Below are 20505 nucleotides of genomic sequence, written 5' to 3'. Positions count from 1 at the left end.
TAACAAAGACTCCTAGAATCTCCACATCATTCTACAGTCAGTGTTTGAGGGGCTTTTTTGCATAATACAACTTTGTACATATTACATCAACCAAACTTTGCATTTTATTTGACATCTCTGCTTGCTTACTGACATTATACTTGTAAATTTGGATCAAATATCCTGAAGTGGATTGTGCTTAGTGGATCTACACATACTTCAGGGTTGAGAATTTCATAACATTCTTCCATGGTGCAGATTAAAACATTGATTAAGAAATTGTGTTCCATTCTGCATTGTTTTCTGATGGCTAATTAATACCTGAAATGTATCACCAGTAATAGTAATAGAGCATAAAGCTTGTGGGGTTGGTCAAAAGTTTGTCAGGTGGAAAGAAGGAATGATTATTTTCTCGATAGATGAAGCAAGATTAGGCCTTTCTGCCTTATATTCATTTAGTATAAGATTAAAGGAAGATGGACTATATGCAATCAGATTTAAGTTCTTCAGGAGAAGGTCACCTTGAGCAGAGCTGGGATATAGCAGTGGAAGTGAAATCATTTCATGGCAAATTTGTGGCTGTCCTTGAACTAAGTATGTATTGATGGTTCCATGTTGTAATTTAATCCAAGTTAAGGTCATGAAAATGAACACTGTGCAAGATGTCACATACTTTCTGGTTGTGGAACCTCATTCATCACAAAGGACCCTTTGTCCACTTATTAAAAGATGTTTGTCACAATTGTGATGTAATTTTAGATTTGAGTCATTTCCTGCAATAGTGTTGTCACTTTTTCAAACAGTGGACTTTATATCTCTTAAGCCAAAAGTTGGAGTCCAGCACTTTCCTGCCTCTACAGAGGCATTCAGCCTGTACGATTCATATAACTGTCAAATATCAGAGCCCTATTAAGTTTATTTTCCTGCGAACCATTTTGAAACCAATCTTATCAACAAAACCATATTTGACATTCTTTCAAATTCCAAATTAACAAACTAGATTTATTTATTGAAAGTAAACAAATAGGACGTGGTGAACTTGTATGCTGTTCATTGGCAACTAATACAGGCTGCACAAAAACAATAATTTCTTTGTCATATTCAGGCTTTAAAATCTCTACTGGTTATGCTGCAAATTTCAATCAACGCTTATTGGAAGCTAGTGCGCAATTCAAAAAGAATCAAGAGAAAGGCACAGTAGATGTTTGGTGGTTGTTTGATGATGGAGGTATGAAGCATTTCATTTTCCAAAAGAAGTTAATTTCTGTGTATGATTCTAATATGTAAGATTTTGTGATTGTCTTCATTTGAATAAAGTTATGTTTTGGTAAAAGGATAGGCTTTCTTAAAATGTCTTTTGTGACATTAAGATCATAAAAGCATTTTATATTTAATGAAATAATTCCTAATAACATGTGAGAAGTGTCTAGATGAGCACTCGAATCACTTGTGCATTGAAGTCCAATGAAGAGCTGTGAGTTGGGATTAATGGGAGGGTGCTCAATGGTCACATGGACAAGTTGGGCTGTTTGGCCTGTTTCTATACCATACAATTCTATGGCCCGATAGTCACTTTTATGTTGTGAAAATGTGGCAGCCAGTACATAGCAAGTTCCTATGGTCAGGAGTAACAAAACCATATTATATGTTGGTTAAGGGAGGAAGAATTGTTCTGGAGTCCTTGAAGATTTCAACTTTCTTGTAATACCATAGATCATTTAAATCTGCCTGGAAAAGGGCCTACAGGGTATTGATTTAACAGATACTGTGAAAGACGGGCTCAACACTATATCAGTCCTGCACTAAAGTGCTGTTGTAGATTATGCACTCTTACAGAATGTGGTTCAAATGCATCACCTTTTTGTTCGTCAAGAACGCTAATGCTGAAGATACTTGCCTATCTTATGAAACCTGTTCATTGCCTGAATTTTACCAAGTTGAAGTATCCAGGAGTTTATAAATAGTGAATGTAAATAGTGAAAATATTTTCACAAAAATATTGGAAGTATTTCTGATAATGCTTACAGTTTTAAAGTCAGCTATTAGAGCCTAGGTGTAATACTAATACACAAAATGATTTTAATCTTTATGAAAGTAAGCATATTACATGAATATTTATACAATCAATCTCAATTATTAATCCCAGTGTCTTTGCTCTGATAGGCTTGACTATTCTTATACCTTATCTGTTGACGACACGGAAAAAATGGTCTGGTTGCAAATTGCGTATCTTTATTGGAGGGAAGGTGGACAGTATTAATGAAGAGAAACGCGCGTAAGTTTAGTTAAAGTTATGAGTTCCAACCTACTTAAATCATGAATAGTAATCATCACAATGAGAAATTTCCTCTAAAAATTTGGAACTTAGATCATGAATTTTGTAATTTTGATTTTAGATCTTCTGTATTTTACATTCATAATGATGCTGGTTATGTGCAGAAATGAGCTTTCACTACTGCTCTGAAGCTGATGCCTGTGCTACAAAATGGATTGTTTGAGTAGATGATGTGCTACCACCAGAAATCTGGTCCCGGTGTGTCTCTTTAAGTTATTTACTTTTTCAGCATCCCTTTAGAATTTATTCCCAACTGTTGTTGGTGGCAATCTTTGCCATCCAAGCTTTAAACCACCCCGCTCCACTCAAGCAACACACACAAAATACTGGAGGAACTCAGGAGGCCAAGCAGCAGCATCTATGAAAAAAGAGTAAACAGTGGACGTTTCGGGCCGAGACCCTTCATCAAGACTGGAAAAGAAGATGAGAAGTTAGACCAAGAGGGTGGAGGGAGGGGAAGAAGAGTACAAGATGGTAGATGATGGGTGAAAGCAGGAGAGAGGGGAGGGGTGAAGTAAGGAGCCGGGAAGCTGTTAGGTGAAAGAGATAAAAGGCTGGAGAAGGGGGAATCTGATCGGAGAGGGTAGAAGACCAGGGAAGAATGGGAAGGAGAAGGAGCACTAGAGGGCAGTGATGGGCAGGTAAGGAGATGAGGTGAGAGAGAGAAACTGGAATGGGAATGGTGGGGGGGGGGGGGGGGGGGAAGCAATTACCGGAAGTTCAAGATACTGATATTCATGCCATGAGGTTGGAGGCTACCCAGACAGAACATAAGGTACAACTCCTTCAACCTGAGCGTGGCCTCATCGCGGCAGTAGAGGAGGCCATGGATTAACAAGTCAGAATTGGAATGGGAAGTAGAATTAATGTGGGTGGCCACCGGGAAATCCTGCTTTTTCTGGTAGACTGAGCGTAAGTGCTTGGCAAAGTGGTCTGCCAATCTACTTCAGATCTCACCGATACATAGGTGACCGTACTGGGAGCACTGGATACAGTAGATGACCCCAACAGACTCACAGGTGAAGTGTTGCCTCACCTGGAAGAGCTGATAGGAATCCTGAATAGGAATGAAGGAGAAGGGGTAGAGGCAGGAATGGCACTTGCTCCGTTTGCAAGGATGAGTACCAGGAGGGAGATCAGTGGGGAGGGATAAATAGACAAGGGGATTGTGTAGGGAGCGATCCCTGCAGAAAGCTGGGGTGAGGGAAAGATGTGCTTGGTAGTGGGACCCTGTTGGAGATGGCAGAAGTTATGGAGAATGATATGCTGGATGTGGAGGCTACTGGGTTGTTATGAGAGGACAAGAGGAATCAATCCCTATCCCCGGTGGGGTGGCAGGAGGTGAGGTGAGGGCAGATGCGCATGAAATGGAAGAGATGCGAGCGAGGACAGCGTTGATGGTGGAGGAAGGTACACCCTTTTCTTTGACACTTCATTAGTTCTGGAATGAAAAGCCTCATCCTGAGAGCAGATGTGGCGAAGATGGAGGAACTGAGAGAAGGGGCTGGTGCCCAGTGCACAGTTGCACATGCCTGCTGATAACTAATACCTCAGTGACACCTATACTTTGACCAGTCACAGCCTCCCAAACTGTACGGGCAGTGTATGTGAAGGCATACATGACTAAGGCTACATGGATGACTGAATTTCATCATGGCACATACACAAGCAAAACTTGATTGCTAAATAATGAACATTTAATGTAGTTTTTTGGGCACTGGCCAAAATTGTTCAAGAAGTTTTGCAATGCTCCACCCTCCTTGATTTAGCACATTGCTGATCTGACAGTGTACAACTGTAGGAAAGACCGCAGTCATTATGCTTGGTTCCCACAACAAATTCAGTTCCTATTTATCAAGTCACAAACAAGAGAAAATCTGCAGATGCTGGAAATCCAAGCAACACACGCAAAATGCTGGTGGAACTCAGAAGGCCAGGTAGCATCTATGAAAAAAAGTATAGTCGACGTTTCAGCCAAGATCCTTCTGTAGGACTGAAGAAAAAAAATGAGGACTAGATTTAAAAGGTGAGGAGGGGAGAGAAAAACACAAGGTGATAGGTGAAACCAGAAGTAAAGAGCTGGGAAATTGATTGGTGGAAGAGATACAGGGACGGAGAAGAGGGGCATTTGCCTGAAACATCGACTGTACTTTTTTTTTCTATAGATGCTGCCAGGCCTGCTGAGTTCCTCCGGCATTTTGTGTATGTTTACTCCTATTTATCAAGTACATTTTCACCCTAGCAAATGACTTTAAGCCTGAGTAAGATCATTTGAGAACTTATATTTAAGCTTGATACACTTATCACTGTATCACCAAGATACCCTACATTTATCTCCATCACATCATGAAACTTCACCTTGCTAATGTACATATTTCCCTAAATTTTGTTACCCAAATCATAACATACCAAATACTAGACATTTAAAACCCCCATTGTACCTGACATAGATTGGTCCCTGACCCAGCATTTCCCCAGTGTTAAAATTTCTCATCATTTGTTTTTACAACCTTCCATAGACTAAATGCTGCTTCTTTTCCGAACTTCCTCTAGTACTATAACCCTTCCAGGCTTCTTGTTGTGGCCTATTGGAGACGGAAAACACGCATCAGAAGGGCAATGTCATGATAGTCATGGGGGATTTCAGTATGCAGCTAGATTGGGAAAATCAGGTTGGGGTTGGATCCCAAGAGAGGGAATTTGTAGAATGCCCATGAGATGGCTTTTTTAGACCAGCTTGTGGTTGAGCCCTTTAGAGGAAAGGGTATTCTGGTTTGGGTGTTGTGTAATGTACTGGTTTTGATTAGGGAGCTTAAAGTAAAAGAACCTTTCGGAGGGAGTGATCATAATATGATAGGCTTCACCCTGCAATTTGAGAGGGAGAAGCTAAAGTCAGATGTATCAGTATTACAATGAAGTATAGAGGCATGAGAGAGGAGCGGGCCAAAGTTAATTGGAAGAGGACACTAGCAAGGATGATGGCAGAACAGCAATGGCTGGAGTTTCTGGGAGAAACTCGGAAGGTGCAGGTTAGATACATCCCAAAGAATAAATATTCTAAAGGCGGGATGATGCAATTGTGGTTGACAAGGGAAGTCAAAAACAATATAAAAGCAAGAAAGAGGGCATATTAGAGTAATAGAGCAAAATTAGTAGGAAGTTCGAGGATTGGGAAGCTTTTATAAAGCAACAGAAAGCAACTAAATAAGCCATAAGAAAGGAAAAGTTGAAATATGAAGGTCACCTAGCCAATAATATCATAGAGGATACCAAAAGTTTTTTTCAAATATATAAATAATAATAAAGAGTGAAAAGTGGATATTGGAACACTGGAAAATGACACTGGAGATATAGTAATGGGGGACAAGGAAATGGTGGGCAAACTAAATAAGTATTTTGTATCCGTCTTCACTGTGGAAGACACTAGAAGTATGCTGGCAGTTAGAGCCTGTCGGGCAGAAATGAGTGAATTGGTATTACTAGAGAGAAGGTGTTTGGGAAGCTGAAAGGTCTGAAGGTGGATAAGTTACCTGGATCAGATGGACTACACTCCAGGGTTCTGAAAGAGGTGGCTGGGGTGATTGTGGAGGCATTAGCTTGACCTCAATGGTTGGGAAGGTGTTGAAGTCAATTGTTAAGGATGTGCTTTCAGAGTACTTGGAGGCACATGATAAAATAGGCCAAAGTCAGCATGGTTTCTTCATGGGAAAATCTTGCCTGACAAATCTGTTGGAATTCTTTGGAAAAAATAACAAGCAGGATAGACAAAGGAGAATTGGTGGCTGTTTTGTACTTGGATTTTCAGAAGGCCTTTGACAAGGTGCTGCACATGAGTCTGCTTAACAGGATAAGAGCCCATCGTATTACAGGAAAGGTACTAGCATGGATAGAGGATTGACTGATTGGCAGGAGGCAAAGAGTAGAAATAAAGGGAGCCTTTTCTGGTTGGCTGCCGGTGACTAGTTGTGTTCCACAGGGTTGGTGTTGACACCGATTTGGATAATGTAATTGTGGCCAAGTTTGCAGATGATACAAAGATAGGTGAAGGGACACGTAATGTTGATGAAGCAGGGAGGCTGCAGAAGAAATTAAACAGATTAGGAGAATGGGCAAAAGAAGTAGAAGTAGCAGATGGAACACTGTGTCAGGATTTTGTGGTCATACACTTTGGTTGAAGGAGCAAAAGCACAGATTACTTTCTAAACCGGCAGTAGATCCAAAAATCCAAGTGCATAGGGACTCGGGGGTCCTTGTGCAGAATTCCCTGAAGGATAACTTGCAGATTGAGTAGGTGGTGAGGAAGACAAATGCAATATGAGTGTTTGAAAGGATTAGAATATAAAAGCAAGGATGTAAGGCTGAGGCTTTATAAAGCACTGGTGAGGTCTTACATGGAGTATTGTGAACGGTTCTGGGCCCCTTATCTAAGAAAGATGTGCAGACATTGGAGACGATTCAGAGGAGATTCACAAGAATAATTCTGGAATGAAAGGATTATCGTATGAAGAGTGTTTGATGGCTCTGGGCCTGTTCTCAGTGGAATTTAGAAGAATGGTGAGGGGGGGTCTCATTGAAATCTTCGAATGTTGAAAGGCCTCGATAGAGTGGATGTAGAAAGGATGTTTCCTATGGTGGGGGAGTCCAGGACTAAAGGGCACATTCTCAGAATAGAGGGACATCCATTTAGAACAGAGATGTGGAGGCATTTCTTTAGCAAGAGGGTGGTGAATCTGTGGAGTTCATTGCCAGAGACGGCTGTGGAGGTCAGGTCATTGGGTGTTTTTAGGGTGGAGGTTGATAGGTTCTTGATTTGTCAGGGTGTGAAAGGTTATAGGGAGAAGGTAGGAAAATGGGGTTTAAAGGGAAAATGGATCAGCCATGATGAAATAGCAGAGAGCAGACTTGATGGGCCGAATGGCCTAATTCTGATCCTATCTTTTATGGTCTAATCCTCTGATCTTTCAAGTTAGCTTCTAAACTTTCCCAACTCCTAAAACTTAACCAAGTAAGCACTTGTCATCCTACATGCCCCTAAAGTTCAGCTTACACTCTTTCTGCACTTTTATTCACATGCTTGAAGTTGATGATAAGACAGAAAACCTAAAACCTGCATAAAGCCGTTTTTAGCAAAATTGAAATGTAGCCCTATGCAGTTGTCATTAAAAGGACAATTGGATATTGTCAAGCAGAGAGGTCATTTTTTTAAATAACACACAATCTGCTGGAAGAACTCAGCAAGTTTAGGAGTATCAGTGGGAGGAACTAAGCTGTCAGTATTTTGCGCTGAAACACTGCATCAGGACTGAGTGAAGAGGCGAGGTGGCTAGCATGAGAAGGACTTTGAGGCATATAGTGGATTGAGGAGGGGTGCAAGATGAAAGATGGGTAGTGCAGGTAGGGGTGGAACTGGCAAATGAAGATCTGAGATAGAAGCTGAGAGAGAGAGAGAGAGAGAGAGAGAGAGAAAAGGAAACAACAGATGGAGCAAGGTAGGGAAGGTAGTGTAAAGATATGAGACGGCTTCTGAATGGAGATAAGCAGAAACACCACTGCTGGATTCTGATTTATAAAGGAGTGGGAGTGGCTACTATCAGAGAAGGGAGAGAGGCCTTCGACCATTGGAACTAAAGGGGAGATTTGGTGGGTTATCTGTGTGTGAAGTTGGTACATGGAGGAGGGGAAAGGGGGAAAAAAGGTAAAAGTTTGGGGATGGAGGTTAATTACTATTGTGTTGTAGACTACTCAAGGGGAATATTTGTGTTAGGCTTCATCTGGCAGTAGAGAATGTCAAGGATGGACAAGTCAGTGTGGAAAGGGGGAGGAGAGCTGAAACTAGTCAGCAATTGGGAGCTTGGGATAGCCATTGTGGTCTGAGCATAGATGTTGTGCGAAATGGTCACTGAGTCTGCATCTGGTCTTGCCGATGTAGAGAGGGCCACATCAGGAGAACTGAATGCAGTAGACAGGGCTGGGGGAGATGCACGTGAACCTTTGCCTAACCTGAAAGTACTGTTTAGGTTCCTGGATATTGGTGAGACAGGAGGTGTAAGGATAAGTGTAACAACTATATGTGAGGGCAATGGCAAATGTCAGGCAAAAGAGAGAAATGGATGAGCAGACCAAGATGTCATAGAGGGAATGATTCCTGCACAATATGAAAAGGAGAAGATGTGGCTGATGGTAGGATCATAATGCACTTGGCAGAAGTGACATAGAGTGATTTTTTTATATGCTTTTCTGAAAGTGGAGGCAGGCCATGTACCTCCCATACCTTTGCTTAATACGGGTTAGCTGGCGAATGGCAGTAAGTCAAAATCTGGAGGTTTTGGAACTTGACAGTTCTACCTTACTTGAATGAAGTACAGACTTTCTATGTTGTTGGTGAAAGAGGGCCCTGTTATTTTTGTATTGACTGTAAAAGGGCAAGTGCCAAATTAGCCACAACTTTCATAAATAGGTTAGGCCTGTATGTACTGACCTTCAATATTAATATTGAAGGTTACATTGTCAAGACGTGTGGCAGTTATCAACAAATACTGCTGTGTTTAAAAATAAACGTGTTTGTTTAATTCAAAATGCCCACAAACCATCAGCAGTAAAACAAAATCACATCAGTTTTTCACCTGGGTACTACTTTAGTCACTGTAATGTTGAGACATTTGAAATGTAGAAGTTGAAGACAAATCTGCAACATAATCATGAGCCCCTATTGTAATTTTCAACAGCCAACTTTTCGGTAACTTAAAGGACACTTTAATAAATTAGAGTAAACCTGGAAGACTTTTTAATACACTACACAAATACACTGGAGTGAAGAAATCTTTTTTGGGATTGTTGGTCAACATCATTGAATACTTAAACAAGTTTGGTTTTTATAAACTATTGCATGCAGATTTTCAAACTCAAGCAAAAACAAACCCAGGAGAACTCTGCAAGATGAGCGTCCTGTGGAGGCAAAAGGGTAGTCCACATTCAGGTCTACACTCTGCATCAGGGCCGAGAGTACAGAGGGAAGATAACCAGTGTATAAAAGTGAGAGGGAGATTTTGCAGACTATTGGATCTTATTTCCTATTAATACCTAACATGCTTGTACTTCACTTTTTTAAACATTACACAGTATATAATAAAAGACAAATGTGCAAAAGTAGACAAACTCTGCAAATACAAAGGAAAATAATAATAAATAGATAGATAAATAATATTGAGAACAAGAGTTAAGAGTCCTTGAAAGTGAGTCCATAGGTTGTGGAATCAGTTCAGTGTTGAGGTGAGTGAAATTATCCATGCTGGTTCAGGAGCCTGACGGCTGAAAGTTAACAAGGAATGACAATGTCTCTTCTCTAGATGTTTGCTTAAATTCAGCATGTCACCAAAAACTTTGACAAACATCTATAGATGACAAGTGGAGAGTATCCTAACTGGTTGCATCATGGCCTGGTATGGAAACACCAATTCACAGGAATGGAAAGAGCAAAAGGAAGTGGTAGGTACAGCCCAGTCCATCACAGGCAAAACCCTTCCCACCTTGAGTACATTTACGTGGAGCAATGCTGTAGGAAAGCAGCATCCATTAACAAACACCCCACTATCCAGGCCATGCCCTCGTCTCGCTACTGCTATCAGGTGAGAGGTACAGAAGCCTTAGGTTCCACACCATCAGGTTCAGGAACAGTTATGACCCATACAACCACCAGGCTCCTGAACCAGAGTAGATGCCTTAATTCACCACTACTTGAAACTGATTCTATGATCTACAGACTCACTTTAAAGAACTCTACAACTCATGTTCTCAGTATTATTTTTATTCGCATAGTTTGTCTTCTTTTACATACAGTCGTTTGTCAGTCTTCAATAATGCATAGTTTTTTGTAAAAATCTAATGGGTTTCATTTTGAAAAAATGAAACTCAAGGCAGTATATGGTAACACATATACTTTGATAAATCTTTGATCAATTTTCAGGTGAACACAGTGAATTTTAAGGGAATGCGGGAGGCCAGTGAGTTGAAATGAAACGTGAGAATTGAGGTCCAGTGGGTTCAAAGTGAACTCAGCCAGTGTCATCTGGTGGATGAGCCAGATGCTGAGCCATCAGGATTTATAGATTATTGGAGTATTACTGTGGATGGATATTTGAGAAAGCCTTTTAAAGGAAGTGAACAGGACAGAAAGATGAAATTGTTTTGGGAGGCATTTCCAGAGGGAAGGCTGAAGCTAAACAGCCTACCAACAGCCATGTGCTTAAAATATCTGTCTCCATGAAATGGAGCAACAAAAAAAGGCTTTGTGGAGTGCCAGTCAATGTTTTTGTGGATGAGAGGTCATGCTAATTCATTAATAAGTGAGAAAACTGTTTTCACCACAAGTGACTCCAGTAAAAGTTTTACTGTTTAATTTGCCATATATGTGTATATACATTGCCTAAGCAGGCCTATACTAAAAATTGCAAATTTCATATTAAGGTTTATGGATAGTGTTCTTATCTCTGGAAGTTCATATTGTTACCTCTGTTTCTTTGAAGTCCCCACTAGTAACTTTATTAAAAATGTGCCATTACTGATTCCAGCACGCTTTAAAGGATCAGCATTGTGTAACTAGTTTGACCTTTGCTGTGTTCATCGTTTTGGTTTTATGTTATTTTGCCAGAATCACAAACCTTGCAACACTGGTAGCCACTCTGCACTTGTCGTGGCTGAATAAAACTGAGCCGCATGGAAACTAACTGGGAAATATAAAATTCTTTATTCACACAGCGAACCTTAGCGAGAGAGAGAGTCCAAGAGAATTTATATATCTTCAACACAAAAATAACAATAAATAATTAACTATGGGTTCAATTACTATAATCACGTACTTTAACATCTACAGAATTACAGATTTACAATGGCAACACATTCCAACTAGCAGAACTACTTTGTATATTCAATATCAATGTCTGCTCCAAAAGTCTCTTGAGTACAAACTCCAGACAACGAAAAAAGGTCCTGAGGAAGTGTCTCGCCCAAAACGCCGACTGTTTATTCTTTTTAATAGGTGCTGTCTGGCCTGCTGAGTTCCTCCAGCATTTTGTGTGCATGTGTTGCTATATACATCTTTTGTTAATGGTGTGAAGGATGGCTTCATGAATATACAACTAACCAGAAAATTAAATGACAAAATAGACCTGTCCTAAATTGTGCATTAAGAGGCAGGAATACACCTTTAACAATGTGATAATGGCAGGAACTATTGTCTATCATTTTCCCCATGTAGTTTCAATGGGACAGAATCAGAGTATCCCACACCCAGATTGGTTTCATTTGCCAGAAAGTATCAGTTGGAAATTAAATTTTGTACAGTTTTTATTACATAAAGACTGCTTCTCATTTTAGTTAATCCTTCATTATGCTATTCATAATGTCACAGCTCAAGAATGATCTCTAACTCTGCAAAAGTAATCCAGCTATTCCTACCCCCTGTTCTTTGCATGCAAATTCGTTTCTTTTGGATGCAATCAGCTCAATTTTAAATGCTACAGTTGAACAGGCCACCGCTACTACCCATTCCAGACTCTAATCAACGGCTATGTAAAAATATTTGTTCTTATGAATTCCACCAATCACCATCTTCTAACCCATGGTTCGTTTTATAGTAATATTTGGCCAATTTAAATAATCACATAAGTGAAGATTTGACCACGGGGAATTTACTTGGAGGATCAAGTGTAAGTTTGGAAGGAAATATCAGACGGGTGTAGTAATTATTTCACAGCTGTGTTGGAAATTGAGCACAGAATGAAGGAGAAGGCACCAAATAAGATTTAAAAATTTGTTAGAAGGAAAGATGGAGGTTAAGAAGTTTTTCAAATACAATGGGAAGTTTGCAGTTATAACAGTAGCCCATAGGGTTCCAGTACGTGTGTATATAATTTGAATACATATAAAAGCGAATAATCCCAGTTTTTGCAGATAATGCTAAAATAGACATAGAAAATGTATTGCTTGTTACAACATTTTGGTGCATTACAGCACACAATATGAATAAAGTTAAAATCAGCAATAGAGGAATCAAGTATTTACTGGTGATGTCCACAAACTTCTCAATTTCCATTCATGGCTGTTCATGCATTGGGACTTTGAACACAAAGGGGTACCTAAGCATACACTGTGGCATCTAGTACATGCCTACAGAACATCCTTGATTCTGGTCCATGTGTGTGTGGCCTGTGGGTGGCGTGCAGGTTTCAGGACAGTTGTGAAGTTTGTTCAGTCAATATTGAAAAGGAGCCTGCTCAAAGTGCAGAGCCATTCCCTAGAATCAGTTTTGGACAACCACTTGCTTAAATTTTTTTCTAAGAATTCTTCCTCAAGCCCAGATTTGGGATTTATTGGTTTCTTTTGTGTGCATTCAGCAAGGCCTTTTAAAGCAGAAAGCATGCAAAGCCTAATTCATGCACAAAATGCATGAGCATTATTGCTGTAGAACTTTGCATTGGTAACTCAAAAGAAAATAATTGTCAGTTTGCTCCACACTGCTGCATTAATGTGTCTTTAGAATCAGGTTTAATATCACTGGCATATGTTACGAAATTTGATGTCTTTGCGGTGGCAGTACAATGCAATACATAATAGGAAAAAAGTTAATTACAGTAAGTATATACAGTGTGTTTATGTATATATGATATATATAAAATAGTTAAATAAGTAGTGGAGAAATAGAAATAAAATATCATTGAAGTGGTGTTCATGGGTTCAATATCCATTCAGAAATCAGATGGCAGAGGGGAAGAAGCTGTTTCTGAATAGTTGAGTGGCTGCCTTCAGGCCTCTGTACCTCCTCCCTGATAGTTGCAATGAGAACAAGGCATAACCTAGATGAGGTCCTTAATGATGGATGCCATCTTTTTGAGGCACCGTTCCTTGAAGATGGCCTGGATACAACGGAGCCTAGTGCCCATGATGGTGCTGACTTATGTTTACAACTCTCTGCAGCTTATATCGATCCTGTGCAGTAGCCTCCCCCCCCCCCCCACCCCATACCAGATAGTGATGCAGCTAATTAGAATGCTCTCCATGGTACATCTGTAGAAATTTGCAAGTGTGACATACTAAATTTCCTCAAACACCTAATGAAATATACCTGCTGTCATGCCTACTTTGGAGCTACATCGATATGTTGGGTCCAGGATAGATCCTTAGAGATATTGACATCCAGGAACTTGAAATTGCTCACTCTTTTCCACTCCTGATCCCTCTATGAGGACTAGTTTGTGTACCATCACCTTACCATTTCTGAAATCTACAATCAGTTCCTTAGTCTTTCTGATAATGAGTGTAAGGTTGTTGCTGTGACACCACTCAACAAGCTGATATATCGCGCTCCTGAAAGATGTTAGTGAGATGACAATTGGTTGCAGAGTGGTAGATGAGATTTGGCAAAAATAGTGTTTGTTATATTTTACATGACATAAGATACAAATTACTGAAAGAGAAATATTTTGTTATGAAATGTTAATAAATAGGAAAATGCAGCCTTAGAGGTTTGATGACATGACACTGTTCAGCACCTAGGTTCGAATCTTACAAAACCATTATGTACCTAATCAGTACATAACCTTCCCTGCACCAAACCCAGTCTCATCCACAGTCTCAGAAACTGGATTTTTTTTTGTTTTTTGTAGTGGGGCCCTTGGCTTTAAAGTTCTCAGTGGCAGATTTAAAACCAAATATCATTGGCACAGCAATCATTGACCTTACAATGCACGTATACCTAGCACTACAATTTCAAGTCTGTAGAATAAAGAAAATGAATATATACAGTAGCTGTTCTGAGCTCCATATTTTAGAAAGAGTTGATGTGATAAAAAGTTTAGCAATGGATTAGTTCAAACAAAGGATAATCCCCAGTATTTTAGTGATTGAATCAAACAGCAAGATAACTGACGTTGCTTAAGCATAGTAGCCATGCACATCAGATTGGGCAGTATCTTTAGCTCCGCATATGCTCCCTACCTTACTAAGTATTCCCAGTACTTTGTTGTGTCTGCATGTTTACAGAGCCTGCTGTACTTTCCTCTTAATCATTCTTTTCACATTTCATTCTTCTGGCTTTTATACAGAATGGCCGCACTTCTGGGAAAATTCAGGATTCAGTGTGCTGACATCAAGGTCATTGGAGACATTAATGTGAAACCAAGCAAGGAGAGGTATGAACAGTTGCTGACAGATTTGGCATTCCAGCAAACCTTTGGCTGACCACTCCCTATTTACCTCCATAAACTGATGTTCTCTAAAACTATCAGCATTCCTAATTTACACTGCCTTGATCACCTTTCAATCCCTCCCCCCCTCCGCTGTTTAACTATGTACCTCTCAGTTAAACAGCACCTTAACTTTCTCAGTGGTTTAACCATTTTCTATCTCTATAATGAGCTTGGCAACCCTCAGCTGTCTACACTTGCAATATGATCTGTTGTTGATTATCCCCAAATTTTTAATACTCCACTTGGTCAGTGCCTTCAGCTGCCAAGGATATAAACTATTTATCCAACCCCACCCCACTAGATCTTTGTTTTCTTACTCTTCCAAGGCACTTATTAAATTCTACCTCTTTGGCCAATGTCTTGGACTTACTTTAATGGGCGGGAACTTTCTACAAGCAGCAAGCCTCCCCAAATTCCTGTTGACCTATACATGGTAACAGCAAACAGATTATCTTTGGAAAGATTTTCTGTCCAAACCCATCTCTATCCTAAATATTGAGGCTCTGCATAATACAGGGCAATGTGTGGTGCAGTACCAGCTCATGAAAACACCGAAAAGTCTGATAGCTGACTCAATTTAGCATGTTTGAGCATTTCTGGATGTCTCTGATACAGTATTCACAAAAATTCTAAGACTATTACTAAAACTTTTTGAGATGAAAAATCATTCAAAAAATAGTACTCTATTTAATATTTTAAAATCCTTACCATCTGAGCCATGCCATCTTTTCACAGCTACGGTTCTTGAACCAACTAGCAAAGCCCTGATCACCACTGCATTTCTACAGTTTAGCAGTGCTGTGACCACTCTGATTACTTTGCACTGAAATAGAGTTTATTTGTTCTAATTACATTTTTGTTCTATTTTAACTTCATCAGTCCACAGGACTTGTTTCCAAAATGCTTCAGGCTTGTTTAGATGTTCCTTTGAACCTTTTGAATAGAACTTTTGGCCTCAATGAACAAAGGTATGTTTGGAGAAAAAAGGGTGCAGAATTTCATGAAAAGAACCCCTCTCCAACTGTTAAGCATGGGGGTGGATCGATCATACTTTGGGCTTGTGTTGCAGCCAGTGGCATGGGGAACATTTACTGGTAGAGGGAAGAATGAATTCAATTAAATACCAGCAAATTCTGGAAGCAAACATCACACTGTCTGTAAAAAAAAGTTGAAGATGAAAAGAGGATGGCTTCTACAACAGGATAATGAACCTAAACACACCTCAAAATCCACAATGGACTACTTCAAGAGGCACAAGCTGAAGGTTTTGCCATGGCCCTCACAGTCCCCTGACCTAAACATCATCGAGAATCTGTGGATAGACCTCAAAAAAGCAGTGCATGCACGACGGCCCAATAATCTCTCAGAACTAGAAGCCTTTTGCAAGGAAGAATGGGCAAAAATCCCCACACAAGAATTGAAAAACTCTTAGCAGGCTACAAAAAGCGTTTAAAAGCTGTGATATTTGCCAAACAGGGTGTTACTAAGTACTGCCATGCAGGCTGCCCAAACTTTTGCTTCAGGCCCTTTTCCTTTTTTGTTATTTTGAAACTGTAAAAGAGAGAAATAAAAAAGTAATCTTAAAATATTAAAGAAATATGTCATCTTTAACTTCATGCCTTTTGGAAATCAGGTCATCTTTTACTCGCTTAGCTATTCACAGTAACAGAAATTTTGACCGGGGTGCCTAAACTTTTGCATGCCACTGTATGTACCTGAAGAGGATGAATATCCAATTTTTTTCTGAATTTTGTATAAATGGCGAACTTAAAATTACAATCTTTCTACAGAAATCTGAATCATTAGCAAAAGGGAGCAGTAGTTCCAACAGTTGTGATGATAATAACACACGTAATCCTCTGGTTTGAGTTTCAACTCCTTTATCCTTTTCCTTAAACATTTTTGTATCTATTCTTCAAGATTTTTAGTGACAACTAGTCAATTTTGTCTGGGTGTACTTTGTTAAACTCCTTTTCAAAGTCTCCCTTCACAGAGCCAACCCACGCTACCCTTCATGATATTGTTCACTGAATACTACTTGCACAACACAAGTGCAGGCTCACTTACAGTATTTGGTCAATTAATACTTTCTCTAATTATGCTCTGAAGGTTTACTTATTAGGTTGATCAGCATTTAGCTAGGCCCCTTTGAAAAAAATGCTGAAATATTTCTTATGGTTCTCTGTACGAGGTACCAGGGAAGCCACAGACCCAGACGATCAAGCTTGCTGCCCACCACGCCGAGTTGCTTGAGGCATTTACTGTGGAGCATTATTTAGAAAAGTGAAATAACCAACATGCCACATGATTTTCTCTGTCAACGTTATCACAATCATTGATGGAATAATATGTTCAGCAAGTCAGATAGCATCTGCAGAAGAAGCGAGTAATGTCCTGTCATCACATATTTACTACTACTGTAAATACTGTCCAGATTTATGATGCCATCCAGCATTTTACATCAGATTTCTTGCAGCAATGGTGACAGTGGGAATGTGTAAAAGTACAATTGAGTTCTGCAATGTTAAGTTGCAGACCCTTCAGAAATATGACTCAGAGAATGGGCAATGCCAGATAATACAGGGGTATTAAGCCACTTCTAAGGGTGACTTTGACAAACCCACAGCATTATTTTACTTAATTTCAGCTCCAACATTGGTTCAGTGAAGAGCAGTTTATTCAGTGAGAACAAAAGAGATCAGCATTGTTACAAGTGACATCACTCATTGTTATGTTTAATGACCCGACTTGCATCGAGGATGATGTTGTGCTGAGCCACAGTTTTCCTGATCATACAATTGGACTAAGTTTTAGGTGAGAGCAGTGGTGATTTAAACATTGAATGCATCACTGTTAACAGGGTAGAAAAGAAGGGGTTGGTGCAGATTATATTCACCCAATTTGTTTCCTCGTCAGATGAAGTGTCTGTGCAGTGATCTCTGAATTTTGACCAAACCTGTGATGTTACTGTTACAGACTGGTCTTTTGGGGAACCAGGCCTCTGCTCGAGGAATAACAAGTCTTGTGGAGGGAGACCATGTGGGTACAGATACAAAGTGCAAAAGCAGGGAGAGGGAGCTCCAGCATATCTGTGATCAATGTACAAAATCTTAGTAAATCATGAGGCATTGGCTGTGATATTAAGTATTTACATGCACTGGTTTCTAATCAATCATTAATATTGGTTGTTTGTCAGTCTTTGTTATTTATACTTTGTCATAAATTCTTTCATATTTCTGTGTTTGCCTTCAAGAAAATGAATCGTAATGTACTATATAGTGACATACGCACTTTGATAATTTACTTTGAACTTTGGTGTGAGATTTATTAATTATGGAATAATTGTGCTTTGATTGGCTAATTATGACTAATTACAGCTGGAAAACATTTGAAGAATTGATTGAACCATATCAACTTCATGAAAGCTCCAAGGATCCTGCAACTGCTGAGATATTGCAGAAGGAGTATCCATGGAAAATTACTGATGCTGAGCTAGAGAGATTTAAAGACAAGGTAGACAAAAACATCCTGTAAACTATTGTGTTCATAATACATATACTGTATGAATTGTTTTGTTATTTGATGAACAGAAATGTACACTCTGGCTTTTTGTTTTAAATTAGACATACCGGCAAGTCAGACTGAATGAACTTCTACAGGAGAACTCCCGAGCTGCCAACATCATTGTTGTGTATGTAAAGTCTACAGCTATGTTCATAATTCTGAAGCAGTGATTTAGATAAAGTGACATGACATATTCAAAAGTACATATTGCTGTATTTTTAGTGGAGAAAGTGGCTATGATTAGACATCACTTAGAAAAGATTAGAGAACAAAATGGTGAATTGACTAAAATACTGACCTATTCTTAAGATTTTTTTTTACTTCAGTCCATATATGGGAAAAGTGATTATACATCCCAATCCTATATTACTAACAGTAATGCAGCTCATTTGCAAGTGGATTATTCGGACTTATTTTTCAAAAGGTGTTAACATTTTATTTTTGTCACACTCTAGGAGTTTGCCAATTGCAAGAAAAGAAGCTGTATCAAGCTACCTATATATGGCTTGGTTGGAGATCCTTTCCAGAAATCTACCTCCCGTCTTAATGATCAGAGGAAATCAAAAAAATGTGCTGACCTTTTACTCCTAATTGTAAAATGAATGTCATGGTTGCAGCAAATGCCACATTTATTTATCATACAGTATATTTGAGAGTTGCCTATAGGGAATCTCTTAATCTAAGTAGCAATCGGGCTTAATTCTTGTTCCTATAATTCTCTGATGCATTTCACAAATAATGTCAATAGTTATTCCTCTTCTGAAATTGTATTTTCATGTATGGTCACTGTCTGTAATTGTAAGGTTAATATGCTGCTGTGTTAATGATTTGTGTTTTCACTGTAATGTTACAAAGGTGGAATGTTACTCCAACTTGTGTAGTCATTATACCAAAGAGAGGTAATCATCATGTTGCAATCATCGAGTTCCAAAATCATTTGGCTTCTAAGATCTTAGTGGGGTTTCCAGTCCATTTTACAGAATAATATTCTTTCATCTGAGCACAAAAACGACTTTATCCCTCATTTTGACTTAACTATAATTATGTACAGTGTACTATTCAACATTGAGCTTAAGCATAAGCATAGATTGAGAAAAGTCTAATATTGTCTGACAAAGTCACATTCTGGAACACAGAATCAAAACTTGACTAAAAGAAAGATGAGAAAATGTTAAATTAAATGAGGTGCATTTTCTTAACAAAAATTCTGGAAAGCACAAAATATTTTATCATGTGGTCAATTATATTTGGAGGAATTACTTGTAATATGACACAGATATTTTTGTTGACATGCAGAGTGTACTTTTCCATGACTTCAGTTTAACTATGTAATCTGCATAACATTAATGATAACCTTGTGTCAGGTAATTGTTGAAATAAATTACACTAGAATTTAACGTTACCCTTTTTCTTCAGAACAGTAGGATAGAATATGCATTCTGTACTACTTTCACAATGATACTTAGATTTTTTTGTTTAAGTTTATTACATGGCTTGGATTTTTGAAATGACTTGAAATGTTCACATCAGACTGTCATTTTAGTATCCAAACATGGGTAACATTTGACTATTATAAAATTACACACCGTTTTATGTCTTTCTGGAATTCCCAAAATTTCAGTTCTGTTTTCTATTTGAAAGTTAAAGTTAAAATATTGGGACTAATTGGTGCAGATAGTGCATATTTCAAATGTACATTGTGTTGCCATTCCATTATTATAGCTTTGAGGCAAAAAAGCTGACAGTTTAAGGCTTTAATAGACTGAATTTGCATCTATATGGACATTAAGGCTTAGCACAGCATATGACTATCAGGCAGAGCTCTGAGTGGACGTCATGTTGCAGTGGTCCTAACGCTAGACAACACTTAAGAGTATTGTGTGCATTTCTGGTCACCATGCTACAGGATGGATGCGATTCAAGCTGAAAGCAAGATTCACAAAGATGTTGCCAGGACAAGAGGGCTTGGGTTGTAAGGGGAGATTGGATAAACTGGGTCTGTTTTTGCTGAGGTAGAGGTTTATAAAATTAAGAGGCATAATCAAGGTCAAGGTAGTAGACTTTTTCCCAGGATAGAAGATTCTAAAACCAGTGGGCATAGGGATTTGGGGCGGCACAGTAGTGCAGCAGTTAACAACACACATCAAAGTTGCTGGTGAACGCAGCAGGCCAGGCAGCATCTCTTGGAAGAGGTACAGTCAACGTTTCGGGCTGAGGCCCTTCGTCTGGACTAACTGAAGGAAGAGTTAGTAAGAGATTTGAAAGTGGGAGGGGGAGGGGGAGATCCAAAATTATAGGAGAAGACAGGAGGGGGAGGGATGGAGCCAAGAGCTGGACAAGTGATTGGCAAAAGGGATATGAGAGGATCATGAGACAGGAGGCCCA

The 20505-nt window shown here is 39.2% G+C and overlaps 1 protein-coding gene across 3 annotated transcripts in view; it reads left to right on the top strand.

Annotated features, from left to right (window-relative positions):
• Window positions 1-19517, top strand: part of slc12a1 (solute carrier family 12 member 1) — a 161905-nt gene extending 142388 nt beyond the window's left edge. For all 3 annotated transcript variants that reach the window (XM_072282266.1, XM_072282265.1, XM_072282264.1), the window contains 6 exons: window positions 1085-1207; window positions 2143-2254; window positions 14413-14499; window positions 17934-18069; window positions 18180-18247; window positions 18576-19517. In XM_072282266.1, the coding sequence (XP_072138367.1) occupies window positions 1085-1207; window positions 2143-2254; window positions 14413-14499; window positions 17934-18069; window positions 18180-18247; window positions 18576-18711 (662 nt within the window). In that variant the 3' untranslated portion in view covers window positions 18712-19517. The remainder of the gene's footprint in view (window positions 1-1084; window positions 1208-2142; window positions 2255-14412; window positions 14500-17933; window positions 18070-18179; window positions 18248-18575) is intronic.
• The last annotated feature ends 988 nt before the right edge of the window (window positions 19518-20505 follow it).

This window comes from Mobula birostris, chromosome 18 (genome assembly GCF_030028105.1).
Source record: "Mobula birostris isolate sMobBir1 chromosome 18, sMobBir1.hap1, whole genome shotgun sequence".
Taxonomy (NCBI): Eukaryota; Metazoa; Chordata; class Chondrichthyes; order Myliobatiformes; family Myliobatidae; genus Mobula; species Mobula birostris.
Note: the sequence above shows the minus strand (reverse complement) of the source record. Positions and strands in the feature narration are given on the sequence as shown.